Below are 12793 nucleotides of genomic sequence, written 5' to 3' on the forward strand. Positions count from 1 at the left end.
GCCCGCTCCCGCTCCGGGTTTTCAAAGCCACTATCGCTTTAGACAGATAGGAGCTCCAGCCAGTAAGAAGCCGCAAAGCGTCAGCACAGCGTTCGCTCTGTGCTGTTGGCCAATCCAGATCGCTCGATCCCTATATCCCGCCCTCCGAGAGCAGGCTCTGCCGACTATTGCCCTGTGCCGGCGGCCATCTTGAGTGTGGCAGAGGTGCTGCTCCGTCTAAAGGTGCTTTTTTTCACCTTTTCGCCCTTTCCTCTGTACTTTCCGCATCGGGGGGTGCTTACGCGCGGCGCCGCCTCGCCCGCGGGGCCGTTACGGACAGCGAAGCGGTTCCCGAGGTGGGGAAAAACCGCGTGCTTACCCCACGAGGGGCTCTCGGCGCCATCTTGAGTGTGGCAGAGCCTTCTCGCTCGCGGGGTCGGTGCCCCGTTACCCCACTGTTTGGGAGGGGTGTGGGGTGGCCCCGGTGCCCGCGGGGGTAAGGGGGGATGAATGTGTGTTGGTGTAACAAGAGCTTGCGGAGGGGGCAGTAAGGGGAAACTCTGGGTGCAAAAGGTGTGTGGTGGCGGTGGTGGAAAGGGGCGGTGGGGTGGCCCGAGTCCGTTTTTATTAACTGTAAAATAAAATAAACGTACGGGTGGGAATCCCGCGTTTCCGACCGGCGGCGCCCGGCAGCCCCGGCGAGCTCGGCTAGCCGCCTCCTCCCACCGTTCTCCCGCTGGCGGCTGTTGTGGTGAAACTTTATGCGGCCCTGACAACACGGCGCGGGCTGGGGACACACACACATACACACAACCCCCTCCGCGGCTACCCCTCGACGGTTCTCCGGTATCACCCGCCCGCTCCGGCACGGCGGGGTGCAAGGAGGCGGTGGGGAGCGGCACCGGTTCTCCCGCATTGTTATTATTAACTCCTATTATTTTTCTCCCCTCCGCGGGCGGGCGGGCGGCCGCGCCTCCCGCCCCTCCGCAGGCATGCGGGCCGGCTGCGGCGGGGACGGGGACGGGGACGGGGACACACACACACACACACGGAGGGGGGGGGGTGAATGGATAAATTCCCCCCCTGCCCGCCCGCCGCCTCGGACGGCGGGCGTGGCGGAGGCGGTTGGGGGCGTGGCAGCGCGGAGGGGCGGGGATGGAGGGGGCTCGGCTCTCCCTCCCACTGACCCGCTCTTCAGCACAACGCTGAGACCGAACCCGAACTCATCGCCGCGGTGTCGTCGGGCGCCGGCTACTGCCTCTTTAAGCGGCCTTGCCCATTGTTTGAGCCGCGGCCAATGGGAGCGGGCGGCCGCGGCGCGCGCGGCCAATGGGCGCGGCGCGGGGCAGCGCGCGCGCCGCCCCCCCGTCTATAAGAGGGCCCGTGGAGCCGCGTGAGTCCCCACTGACTCGCGCAAAGCCATCTTGGCATTGTTCTGCCCGCGCCGCCGCCCCCGCCGCCACAGCCCCGCCACAGCCCCGCGCGCCCCCGCCATGTCCGACGCGGCCGTGGACACCAGCGCCGAGATCTCCGCCAAGGTGAGCCGCCCGCCCCTCGCCGTGTTACCGGCTGCGAGGGCTTTTCTTCCCCAAACGTTTCTGGTTTTGTTTTTTTTTTCGCGTATTTAAATATTTTCCTTTTTTTAAAAATTGTCTTTTACGCCTCGTTTTCCCCCCAGCTCTTCTTCCTCCTTTCTTTCGTCCCCCGCCCCCGGTGGAAGTTCGTGGCGCGCTCCGCGCGGGGCCGCCGCGCGGAGCCGCTTGCGCCGTTTCTTTGTCTAGAGCGTGCGGGAAACGTGCTCGCTGCCCTCGCCGGTGTCGCCAGACGCGCCCGGCTCCGCGGCCCGCTCCCTCCCACCTTCCCGAGGGCGGCCGCGGTGCTGTCCCGCCGCGATAGAGCTCGGGGAGTGCGTGTGTGTGCGGGTGGGTGGGGGGGCACGGCTGTGGCTCGGCACCCGTGTGCGGCGGGGGATGGCGGCGGCGCTCGTCTCATTCAATCCACTGCGGGAGCTTGACAGCCCCGTCAAACTTGGGTCCCTCTCGGTCGCGGTCCCTGCGCGGGTGTGGGGGGAGTGCGCCGGAGGGACTGGAAGGGGGAGGGGGCAGTGACTGCTGTGGAGTTGTTGCCGAAAATGGGGGTGGGGGGCGGTTGCTATTTTAGAGTTTCACCCGATTGATGCGGGGAGGTTAATTGCTGGGTCGCTGTTGCCCCTGGAGGGACGGGGAGCAGTCGCTATTTCGGAATTGCCCCCCCGGAAAAGGGGGGGAAGGCAGTAGCTGTGTCGGAGCTGCCCCGGTTGGTGTGTGTATGTTTGCTATTTCGGAGTCCCCCCCCAGAGGCGGGGAGAAAGCAGGGGGCTGCACCAGTGCTGTCGGGGGTGGGGGGGGTGGGAATGGGGGTGGGAGAGGACTAGGGGGTGGTGGGCAGTTGCTATTTTCGGAGCTGCCCCGGCGGGCGCAGCCCCCCCGGCGCTGGGGGGCTCCGGCCCCGAGCTGAACTCCTCGCAGAGGGTAACTTTGCGAGTCAGTGCTAGGGGTGATGGTGAGCGGTTACGGAGCCCTGGTGCCAGTAGGGAGAGGCTCTCCCCGGAGTCCCCGCTGCGGTTCCCGGCTCTCGCCTTTGTCTGCGAGCCGCCGCGGAGCGTCCCCCGGGGGCGCCGGTCTCCCAGGCGGGCTGCGTTCCCTTCGGGCCCCAGGCGGTGATGCGCTCTGTCGAGCCCCGGGGCCGCGGCCGGGAAAGTTGCGGGGGGGAGGCTGACTGTGCGTGTGCGTGGGAAGACGGCGGAGATAGGGTGGCTGTGCCCGGGGCCCTCCTGGCCCTGCGCCCCGTCCGGCACCGGGCCGTGCCGCTACCGGAGGAGCGGGGTTGGCGGAAAAAAACCCTCACGGTAGAGGATTTGCGAAAAACGCCAACAAAACACCGTTTCTTATAAATTTCGATTTCGCTTCTGTTTCCCGCTCCCGCAGCCGTACACTCTCCCCGCTCCCCGCCTCCGCTCCGGGACCGCGGGTCGGTCCTCGCTGCCTTCGGCTTCCCCGGAGCCGGGAAGCAGTGAGGCGGGTCGATCCCCATACCTCCCCGGGGGAACTGGGCCAAGTTTGCCGTTAACCTTCCCCTGCCCTTTACAGCGTGGGGGAAGGGGGCTTCGTCCCTGGCTCACCCTCACAGGAGGGGTACGAGTATCCACGCTGTTAGGCGGACGGAGGCGCGCGCAGCGGCAAGGTGACCCCCTTTCTCCCTACCAATACCGATGTCGGTGGGGAAGCGCGGAGGCACCGGGGCCGTTCGCCTTCGTCCCTCCTTGCCGTCCGGAGCCCTCTCGGGAGGCGGGGAGGGGGGTCCCGCCCCGCTCGGGCGGTGGCTCCGCTCCGAGCACCGCCCCCGTCCGCCGCCGGGCGCCCACCACGTGCGGCCCTGCCCGCGCCGCCCCCTGGGAGCGGGAGTCCGACGCCCCCGCCGGGACTACACTTCCCGTCATTCCGCGGGCGCCGGGCCGGCGCCCTGGCGGGCGGCCAATGAGAGGAGCACGCAGAGTGGCGCGCGGTTTAAACGGCGGCCGGGCGCGTGGGAGCGCGAGGGTGCCCCCTGCCGGCGGGAGGCGCGAGCGGCAGCGGGTGCTCCGCCGTCCCGGGGGGACGTGTGTGTGCCGGGGGGATGGCAGCGGCACACCAGGGCCGTCCTGCTGGGATCGCGGCTGCACGGGGGGCTGCTGGCCCTCGCGCCCCGGGAGCAGAGCAGGGGCAGGATGCCCAGGCAGTCGGTGCATGACTGAGCGAGACTTGTGGACAAACAGCTTCACCACACCTATAATTAGAGGCTCTGTCAAAGCTCTGGAGCTGCAGCAGTGCAGCCTTCCGTTTGGAGGCTGCTACGCACATCTGCGTGTTTGTGTTGGACTGGACCAGGGGAGAGAGAGAAGCTGTGGCCCTCTCAGCAGCCCTGTTGCTAGCACAAACTTCATGACCTGGCACCCTCATAGTCGTTAAACTGAGCGTCTTCAGTGGTGTGGGAAAGGTCAGTGTTGGAGACTTGTTCAGCTGGTATCCCCCAGAATGAGCTGTTCCTTTGCTGGGAGAATTGCTTATGTTTTGTGAACAGAACCCCCCGGGCATAGTGAGATATGGAAACTGACTGCTTGCTTTGTGCTGTGTTTAAGTTGGGAAATGCTTTGTTGCTCTTATGCCTGTGTGCCTCATGTGAGGCCTTGGCTGCAGAATGCAGCAGTGCAACAGTACACGAGAAATTTCAGGGTTGTCATCAGTCTTCAGGAAATAGAGGAGCCACCGATGGTGTAAGACTAGGGTGGAATTGTGAAGGAAGTGGCCTGGGTTTTGAATGTGAGGAGGGAGCTTGGGTGTTCTGTTCCACTCCAGATTTCTGGGGTGCTGGTGTGATTAGGCAAGGCTTGATCAACAGGTGGAGTCACCCCAGAGCTTAGGGTGTCCTCAGTGTGCTGGCAGGCTGGGCACCACTGGCAACATTCTGTGTGCCCCTCTGGGTCCAAGTGGCTTAAATAACTCCTGCCTGTCCCACCTAAGCAGCTTGTTGGGTAGTAGAAACCCTCCCAAAACAGTCTGAGAGTCAAACCAGCAGGGCCAGGGCCATGCTGTTACCCACAGTGTTTCCACAAGGAAGTGATAGTGGCTTAGTAGGAGTGAAAGTGCCTGCAACACTGCAAGGCAGCTGGGAAGGGCGGGCGGGAGGGGGGTCAAAGCTGCTTGTGCTGCAGCAGGGCAGCGAGGTGTGTTAAACAGCACAGTTGCTGCAGAAGCCGGCTGTATGGCTAGCCTTGGCTGAGGGAATGCTCCTTGTGCTGAAGGATCTTGCTCCAGCTGATAGAGGAACAGAAGGGGAGGAGGATGTGAGCAGAGATGCCAGTGTTAAATCCAAGTGTTCTTTATGCGGGAACATAAAGTTGGATCCTCTCAGCCTGTTTGCTGAGTGACTTGGCATGACATTTTGACAGTGATCAATAGCAAAAACACACAAGCTCTCCTCTCGCTTTGCTCATGGTGATTTGAACCAAACCAGCCAGGCACGGCTCGTGGTTCAGTGTAAAAATAGACTTTTCCCCCCACCCCATCTTGTTACACTTACAGCTGCGAGCTGGATCCTGGAGTCTCCTTTCTGCTGCTGCAAGGAAGACCAGGCATGTAATATTTGCTGTCTGACTTTCCCCAGGCAAGGCAGAGACCGCAGTCTCAGATAATGAGTTCCTGGGATTTGTTCCTGCTGTGAAGGTACTGAGCAGCCATGGACATCCGCAGCCCTGGGGCAGCTGAGCCCCCCTGTGTTGGAGGAGGCTGCTGGCTCTCCATGGCATGGCAGGAGCTTGCGTGGACTGTGTTAAGATGGGCAGTCAGCCAGCTCTGCTGCTGTTGAGCATATGCAGGTGGCCAGCGCTGTGTGTTTGGGAGCTCAGACGTGAAACAGAGCTGTCTCTTTTAGCTGCTTTGTGGCAAGGCTGACTTGAATTGAGATTCATCCCCATGCTCTCCTGTTCCCAGGGAAGAGTCAGAATGCAGTGACCAAATTGCAGAACAAATGGGTGTGAAGAGAAACCCAGCTCCTGCTCTCTTAGACTGTTTTTTGCACCTGGTCTGCAGCTTTTCTGACCCAGGCAGCTAGAATCAGAGTGACTTGTGTGATTTTTCTGCTTCCAGGATCTAAAAGAGAAGAAGGAAGTTGTTGAAGAAACAGAAAATGGCAGAGATGCACCGGCCAACGGCAATGCTGTGAGTATGGCTACAGTCTGCAGGGAGAGGCAGCCCTTGTACCAGTACTTCTTTTTATTTTCCTCTCCTCACTTTTTTTTCTGTGAGGTTGTCCACAGCCTTGCTGAAAGGGGACCTTTCCAAATGGCAGCACTGTGCAGAGCCCTTGAGCATTTGGTGCTTCAGGGTCAACAGACACTCCTGAGCCTCCTGCGGGCAGTTCCTGTGTGCAGAAAGGAAGGACTGGGCTTGGATCCCCCTCCCCAACAGCTGGGTGAGGCCATGTCCAGTGCCACCTCCTTCCTAGGTGCTGGCAGAGGAGAGAAACAAAAGCCAACCCAAACCTGAGATTTACAGTGTTACAATTAGTTGAGTGGGGAAACACATTGTGTACAAGTGACCGGTTGGTTTCCTATTTTTAACATGCTGGGGAAATTCACTCCGCTACATTTTAGCGTGTCACAAGAGCCTTTGCTTGGCATGGAAGCTGCAGCCCCAGGTTACTCTACACTAGATTCTTCATGCCTGTGCTGTCTGCCTCATGTGGAGGCAGGCAGGCAGCAACTGGGATGTGTGCCTGGGGCTCTGATGGGCTGGTGCTTTGCTTTAGGCAGGAAAGGTGGGGATGCACACTTGTGCTGAGCATCTCTTCCCCCTTCTCCCTTCCCCAGTGCATTTTTTTAAGTGATGTTTTGTCTTGCCAAGGAGAACGAGGAAAACGGAGAGCAGGAGGCTGACAACGAAGTAGATGAAGAGGAAGAAGAAGGTGGTGAGGAAGAGGACGAGGAGGAAGAGGGTGATGGTAACTTTTCTTTGTTCCCAGTGCCCCCATCCCACGCCTGTGTCCTGCCCTGCACAGCTGACTCCCGGGAAGCAGAGGAGAGCCAAAAGCAGCATCTCCCCCTCGCGGCTGCAGCCGGGCGCACTCCTTCCTTGCTTGCCCGAACCACCAGTGCTGGGAGTGAAGTCAGTCTTGAATCCCTTCCAGCAGGTTGAGGGCAGATTCCTTCCTTCCCCCCTCCTCCAGCCAGACGGCACCGTACTGTGGCGCTGAATAAGCGCATTAGCCCTTCCGTGCGAGTAGCAAAACCTGCCCTTAACTCCTGTGATCACAAGGCTGCTGCACAAGCAAGTGCTGGCCAGTGGGATGGGGACAGCTGTGGTGTTTGTGTTGTGGTCCAGGCACAGAGGACAGGTATTGCTGTCCATGTTCACGGGGCAGCTGTTGTGGAGTAACATGCTGAGGGGCTGATGTGATCTGCTCTCCCAGCCATTTCTTGGGCTGGATGCCATGTGAAAGCTGGTGAAGGAACCTGGGGCTCTTCCCTCTCCCTTCAACAGGAGCTGACAGGCTTGCTTTGAACCTTCCCTGTCTGTGGTGTCCTGCATCTCCCTGCCCTCCCCTGCTTTGCTTCCTGACCTGACCCAGCCTGGAAGTGGGTTTTGGCAGCAGCAACCAGAGATCCAGCAGTGATTTGCTGAATTGCTTCTCGCTCTCCCTGCTATTATTTTTTTTTCCCCAAGATCTGCTTGGATGAATAATGTTTATTTTTATCACTCGTTAATGCTGAGAGAAAACCATTCCTATGCCAGAATGAACCTGGGGCCCTTGATTAGCTATTAGTGGGTTAATCCCCTGTAAATTTTCAGTCTATGTGCTGACCGACTAACCTTTTGATTAGTTTTGGAAGACGGGGACAGGGCTGGAAATGTAATGACTGTTAGGCCAGCACCTATTCAGACAGTGTAAGCAGGGAAAGCTGCTGCCGCTGGGGTAGCACTCTGCTCTCAGCAGCCTTCTGTCTGCTGATTCACTAGGAAAAAAAATGGGAATTGCGGTTGGTCCTCTTCATACTTGGGATTTTAACCCTTGGAGACATAGCACAGTGTTGCCATGTGCTGTCCTGAACCCATTGACCTCCATTCCTGCCCTGGGGGGGGGGGTGGGTGGTGGAATACTTGCCTCTCCTTACCTCCCCTTGGACAGGAGGGGGGGATGTGTGTGCCACAGGCATGTGTGTGTGGGGTGGAAGTGTTGCTTGGATACTGCTGTGACAAGCCTGGGGAGCTTCAGTCCCACGGTGCCAGGCCTGCTGTTCCCAGCACAGGCACAATTTGGCACACAGTGCTTGGAGGTGTTAACACCTTGCTGGGATCCTGCATGGGCTCTTGTCCATCCATGCCTGCTGCCCTTAGGTGATCCCTGCCCGAGAGCTGCACCTGAGCAGCTGAATGCTGCAGGAAAGAGATTCCAAGACAGTGAGTGCAGCTTGTATCAGGTTGTTGTGTTTTTGTTCTTTTTTTTTTTGTCCAACACTTGCAGCCAAACTCCATTCTAGAATTTGACAGCAGAGGGGAGCTTGAGGGTGTGTTTTTTCTCACCCTTGTCCCCATCCCATCTCATTATTTGCTTTGCTTAAAGCAGCTCAAAGAACTAAAAATGCTCCCAATCAGCTTGGCACTGTCACCTGACCTACCCACCGGCACAGTGCATGTGATGGCTGCCAGGGTGTTGATCCATCGCTGGTAGCTAATCTTGGTCCTTCCCCCTGCATGGGCCATGCTGCCTCTGGGCACACGACGGGGAGAGGAGAAGGGAAGGGAGGATGGGCTGACCTTAATCCCCCCAGCTGTCTATATGTGTGGCTCGTGGCCGTGGTTTAAAGCCAGCTTACTGGCCTTGACGCTCTAAGTTTTAGTAGGGTCTCCTGTTACACAAGAGACTCATCTTGGCAGCCAAGAGGTTGTTGTTCCTCTGCAGCCTTTGGTCTTGCCCCCAACCCCCCAAAACTGCACAAAGGTGATAGACTAGGTTGTTCTGATCCACTGGCCTATTTGAGCTTGAAGTGGGTCAAAGCCCAGAGCTCTGCTCATTCTCTTCTCTGGCTGCAAGGTAAGTCGGTAACATTTGTCTGCTGTTCTGATAATTAGAAAGTGTTCTGACTCAGAACTAATGCGTTCTGGCTCTCTTAACTCATTAAAGATGGACTAATGGCTGCGAAGGGAAGCAGAAGTAATCTGGAGCAATTGGGAGGAGCAGCCACTGGAAAGCATTTTATATTTTTTTAGTGTGCATGTGTGATCTTGGTGCTTGTGGCAGGTGCTGGTTTTGCTGTCCCATTGCTTGCACTACAAGCACAGTGTGAGCCAAACTTGACACTGTCAATCCTTATTTCCCCTTGGGTGGGTCAAGTCAGTGGGGGATGCCCTGAAATCCCGTGTCTTCAGGCTCTGCTGTCTGTGCCAGCTGGGAAGATGGAATGCTGGGCATCACTGTGGGGCTGAGCCAGAATTAAACTCACTGGGAAGGTGCGTGGTCCTATAACCTTCCAAGAGGAAGGTCGCAAGGAGGTCTTTCAAGAGGGCCTCATTCCTCCCTTTCTCCATGCAGGTGAGGAAGAGGATGGTGATGAAGATGATGAAGCTGAGGGAGCCACAGGCAAAAGGGCAGCTGAGGATGATGAGGTAGGAAAAGCACCTGGCTGCCTGGAGTCACCTGTGTCTTCAGAGGGTTGGAGGGGAGCTTCAGTGGTGCCAGAGGCCAGGCTGGGCTATGGGGCTGTAACACCCTGCCTGTGTGCTCCCGTGCCTCTCCAGGGATGTGGCCCAGTTCTGTTTATACGCTGGCCTGCTTAGTGGGGGTGTCAGCTCTGGCTGTGCCGAGCTGCTGGCTCTGGCTGTGGAGTCCCACGGTGCTCAGGGGCTCCTGAGCTGGCTGAGAAAGAGGATTTTGCACAAGGAAAGTACTCTTGTATTTCCCTCTCCCTGTGGTGGGGGAGGGACCTGAAACCAGGCTGCCTACCATGCTGTGGCTAGCACCAGAGGGCTCCCAGCCCTGCTCCACTTCCCCTCTCCTGATGGCTTTGCTTTCCCTCCAGGATGACGACGTCGATCCCAAGAAGCAGAAAACCGATGAAGATGACTAGGCAGCAAATTTATTATTATTATTTTTTTTTTAAATAAGGAGGAAAACAAACCAACAAAAAAAGGCCAGCGCATCCTCTTCACCCTTGGGACCCCCTTCCCTCCTGTTACAGCCCTTTTTCCCCTCCCCGACACACACACAGCCCTTCCTCCCCCCTCTGCCGTGGTCATCCTCACCAAGTAGAGTGAACCCCAGCCCCCCGGCGCGGCGCTGCCACTCAATGACCATACGAAACGATTCGCCTGTTAGCGGGGAGAGAACCCCCCCTTTCCCACAGACCCTCCCCCCAAGCACCAAAACTTCAAGGCCCTGCTTTCTTTCTTAAAAGTACTTTAAAGGAGAATTTGTTTGTATTTTTTATTTACATTTTATATTTTTGTACATATTGTTAGGAGGTCCGCCATTTTTAAGTGATCTCGGATTGACCAAAAGGGGGGCTTTGAAGTGTATATCTCTTGTTACCTATCTCTGACTTTACTTGTGGTGTGACCAGGCCCAAACCATTATCTCAAAGGAGAATAAAACAAAACCTTGTAAAAAAAAAAAAATTAAAAAAGAGACAAAAATGCAAAAAAAAAAAATTTACAATCTTATCTGAGCATTCCAGTAACTTTTTTTGTGTATTGTACTTTAGCTGTACCATAGATTGTGGTTTGTATGAGGTGGCAAGGCCAAAGATAAAAAGGTTTTTGTTTTGGGGTTTTTTTGTTTTGTTTTTTTTTTGTTTGTTTTTTTAGTTTTTTTTCTCTCTTTTTTTTTTTTTTGTTTTGGGTTTTTTTTTTCCTGTCTATGAAGTTGCTGTTTTTTGTTTGGTTTTCTTTTTTTTGGCCTGTTTGATGTATGTGTGAAACAATGTTGTCCAACAATAAACCGGAATTTTATTTTGCTGAGTTGTCCTAACAAGGCTGCCTCCCAACTGCTGCTTTTTGTTTTAGTTTTCATTTGGTTTTGGTTTTCATTTCTTTCTTGCCTGCCTTTCTTTGCTTTGGACTCGGGCTGAGAAGTTAGGTTGAGCAAGAGTTGAGAGGTGCAGAGTGCTCATAGGGTGGGTCTGGGGGCACTGGGCCCAACTGGTGTCTTCAGCATAGGGCTGTGCTATCCCTGGGGCAGCGTGTTCTCATAGCTGTACTCTGGGCTGCTGCAGCTGTGCCCCAGCATGACCTCTGTATGGTTCTGAAGGGTCTGGCTGCTCTTGGGGAGTGGTAGGGACAGGTCAGGCCAGGAAAAAAAACACTGCAGATGCAGGCTCTATAAAAGTGAGCTGGGCTGTGTGGGTATGGGAATCTCAGTAATCCTCCTGTTCATCTACAACTGGACTTGGAGACTCTGCTGGGCTGGAGCAGTGGGCGCAAGAAACTCAACCCCAAAATCTTTCAGTGTCTGGTGTGGGTGAATTATGCTGTAGTTGGATAGTGGGTGATACTGGGAAGACCCTGTGAGAGTGGTGAAGTGTTGGATCAGACTGCCTTATCCCTGGCAGTGTTCAAGGCCAGATTGATGGGGCTTTGAGCCACGGGTTTAGTGGAAGGTGTCCCTGCCCATTGCAGGGGGTTGGATCTGTATGATCTTTAAGGTCCCTTCTAACCCATTCTGTGAAATGCCTCGCCTTCTGGGCTGTGTGAGGCAGCACAGGCTTATTTACAGCGTTGTTGGCAGCAGGGTAGGATGCATGCTGGAGAAGGCAGCATTCAGCAGGGATTGAATTCGGCCAGAGATGGCCCTTGAGGGCTGCTCCAGCCTGCACTGGCTGCCCAGCTGTATCTGGGGTACCAAGTTAGCAGAGGTTTGGTGGTGGGATCCTGGGATGCAGGCTGGGATTTGTCTGCTTTAACTAAACCACAAGTGCTGTAATTTCACCTAGACCTCTACTGCTTAGCTCCTAATATTCCCTCAACTCATCATTCCTCTCTAGAGCACTGGAGCTCTGAAAAGCTCAGCTGGCTCTGCCAGGTGTGTGGAGGCTGTTTGCATGGAACCTGCCTTGTATCTGTGCCTCCCAAACCCTCACCTGGGTGACTGTGCTGACCGGGGTTTGTGCCGAAGCCTTGCCGGATGCTCTCACTTCCTTCTCTCACGGTGCAGTTCCTGGCAGTTAACATTAAGATGCTGGGGGGTTATTTTTATTTTACTTAAAGAAGAAACCCTTCAAAAAAACCCAAGAGGAATTGTGTATTCAGTGCGCTGGTCACAGCTCTTCCTGATCCCCGGCAGCAGCCAGGTCACTTACTCTGTTTGCACCGGTGGCAAAGAAGCTCAAAAACTCTCCTTGTCCCTAATTATCCAGCTAATCGTGGTGCTAGCTGATAGCTTATCAGATTTACTGCCTCAATTCATGAGCAGTGTCCAGCCCTGCCTGTCACGTGCCTGGGTGATGGGATGCTCTTAGCACTCTGGAGGCCAGTGCTAGTTTTAATTAGCAGGTGCTCTGATGTCCCTGATGGGATGTGACAACACAGGAGCAGCAAACAGCGCTGCTTTGTTGTGCAGCACCAGGAGCTGTGCTGTCTCGTCGTGGCTGCCTGGTGCATGGCTTGTGCACCATGAGAGGCTCCGGTGATGTGCGATTTGAGGTGATCGCAGATTTGTGAGGCAAATTATTGAAATCAGTTTCTGCAGCTGAGGAGCTGGTGAGAACCAGCTCTGTGTCACCGACACATGGGGACTCTGCGCACGCAGCTGGTGGGGAGGCCCCTGTGCAGGGTGGTGTTTGGGGGACCAGTGACCTTACTGGTCCCCACTGCAAAGCAGGACCTGACCTACAGCCTGCAGCTTCCCAAGACCTGGGGGTCTTGGGTAGTAGGGTCCTCTTGGGTCTGACACGTGGGTAAAACCAGTGGCTGCTTGCAGCCAGACAGACTGGCAGTGGGTAGAGCATGGCGTAGTGGGGGGTGAGGCAAGCGCAGGCTGGGGAGCCTGCCAGCTCCACAGCTCCTGGTCCTTGCCCGGCTGCCATGAGCCCTATGGCCACTGCTGATGGAGAAAGCAAAGCTGGCTCCCTCGCCTCCAGCTGTGCAGGGCAGCCCTGGTGTTTCTGTACCCTGTCTTTATCCCATCGTGTCTGGGTGTCGGGGAGGTCTGGCAGCCCTCTGGATGTGCTTCCGTGTCTTCAGTGCAGAGGGCAGAAGCTCCCTGGCTGCAGAGCAGAGAAGGGCGACAGGCTGGTCCCAGCACTGGG

General features: G+C 56.5%; 1 protein-coding gene across 4 annotated transcripts; it reads left to right on the top strand.

Moving 5' to 3' along the window:
• The first annotated feature begins 1328 nt into the window (after positions 1-1328).
• Positions 1329-10211, top strand: PTMA (prothymosin alpha). Of its 4 annotated transcripts, none has more exons than XM_057427156.1 (5): positions 1329-1517; positions 5643-5714; positions 6399-6495; positions 9085-9158; positions 9572-10211. In XM_057427156.1, the coding sequence occupies exons 1-5, from the start codon at positions 1473-1475 to the stop codon at positions 9617-9619; spliced, it is 336 nt and encodes a 111-aa protein (XP_057283139.1). In that variant the 5' UTR covers positions 1329-1472; the 3' UTR covers positions 9620-10211. The 4 variants fall into 4 exon arrangements, with proteins under 4 accessions (XP_057283139.1, XP_057283141.1, XP_057283142.1 ...); XM_057427158.1 differs by having other exon boundaries at positions 1346-1517; positions 6402-6495; XM_057427159.1 differs by having other exon boundaries at positions 1348-1517; positions 6399-6489.
• Positions 10212-12793: the final 2582 nt, after the last annotated feature.

Source organism: Pezoporus wallicus, unplaced genomic scaffold (assembly GCF_028554395.1).
Source record: "Pezoporus wallicus isolate ANWC-B61680 ecotype Strahan unplaced genomic scaffold, APGP_CSIRO_Pwel_v1 scaffold_7107, whole genome shotgun sequence".
Classification (NCBI taxonomy): domain Eukaryota; kingdom Metazoa; phylum Chordata; class Aves; order Psittaciformes; family Psittacidae; genus Pezoporus; species Pezoporus wallicus.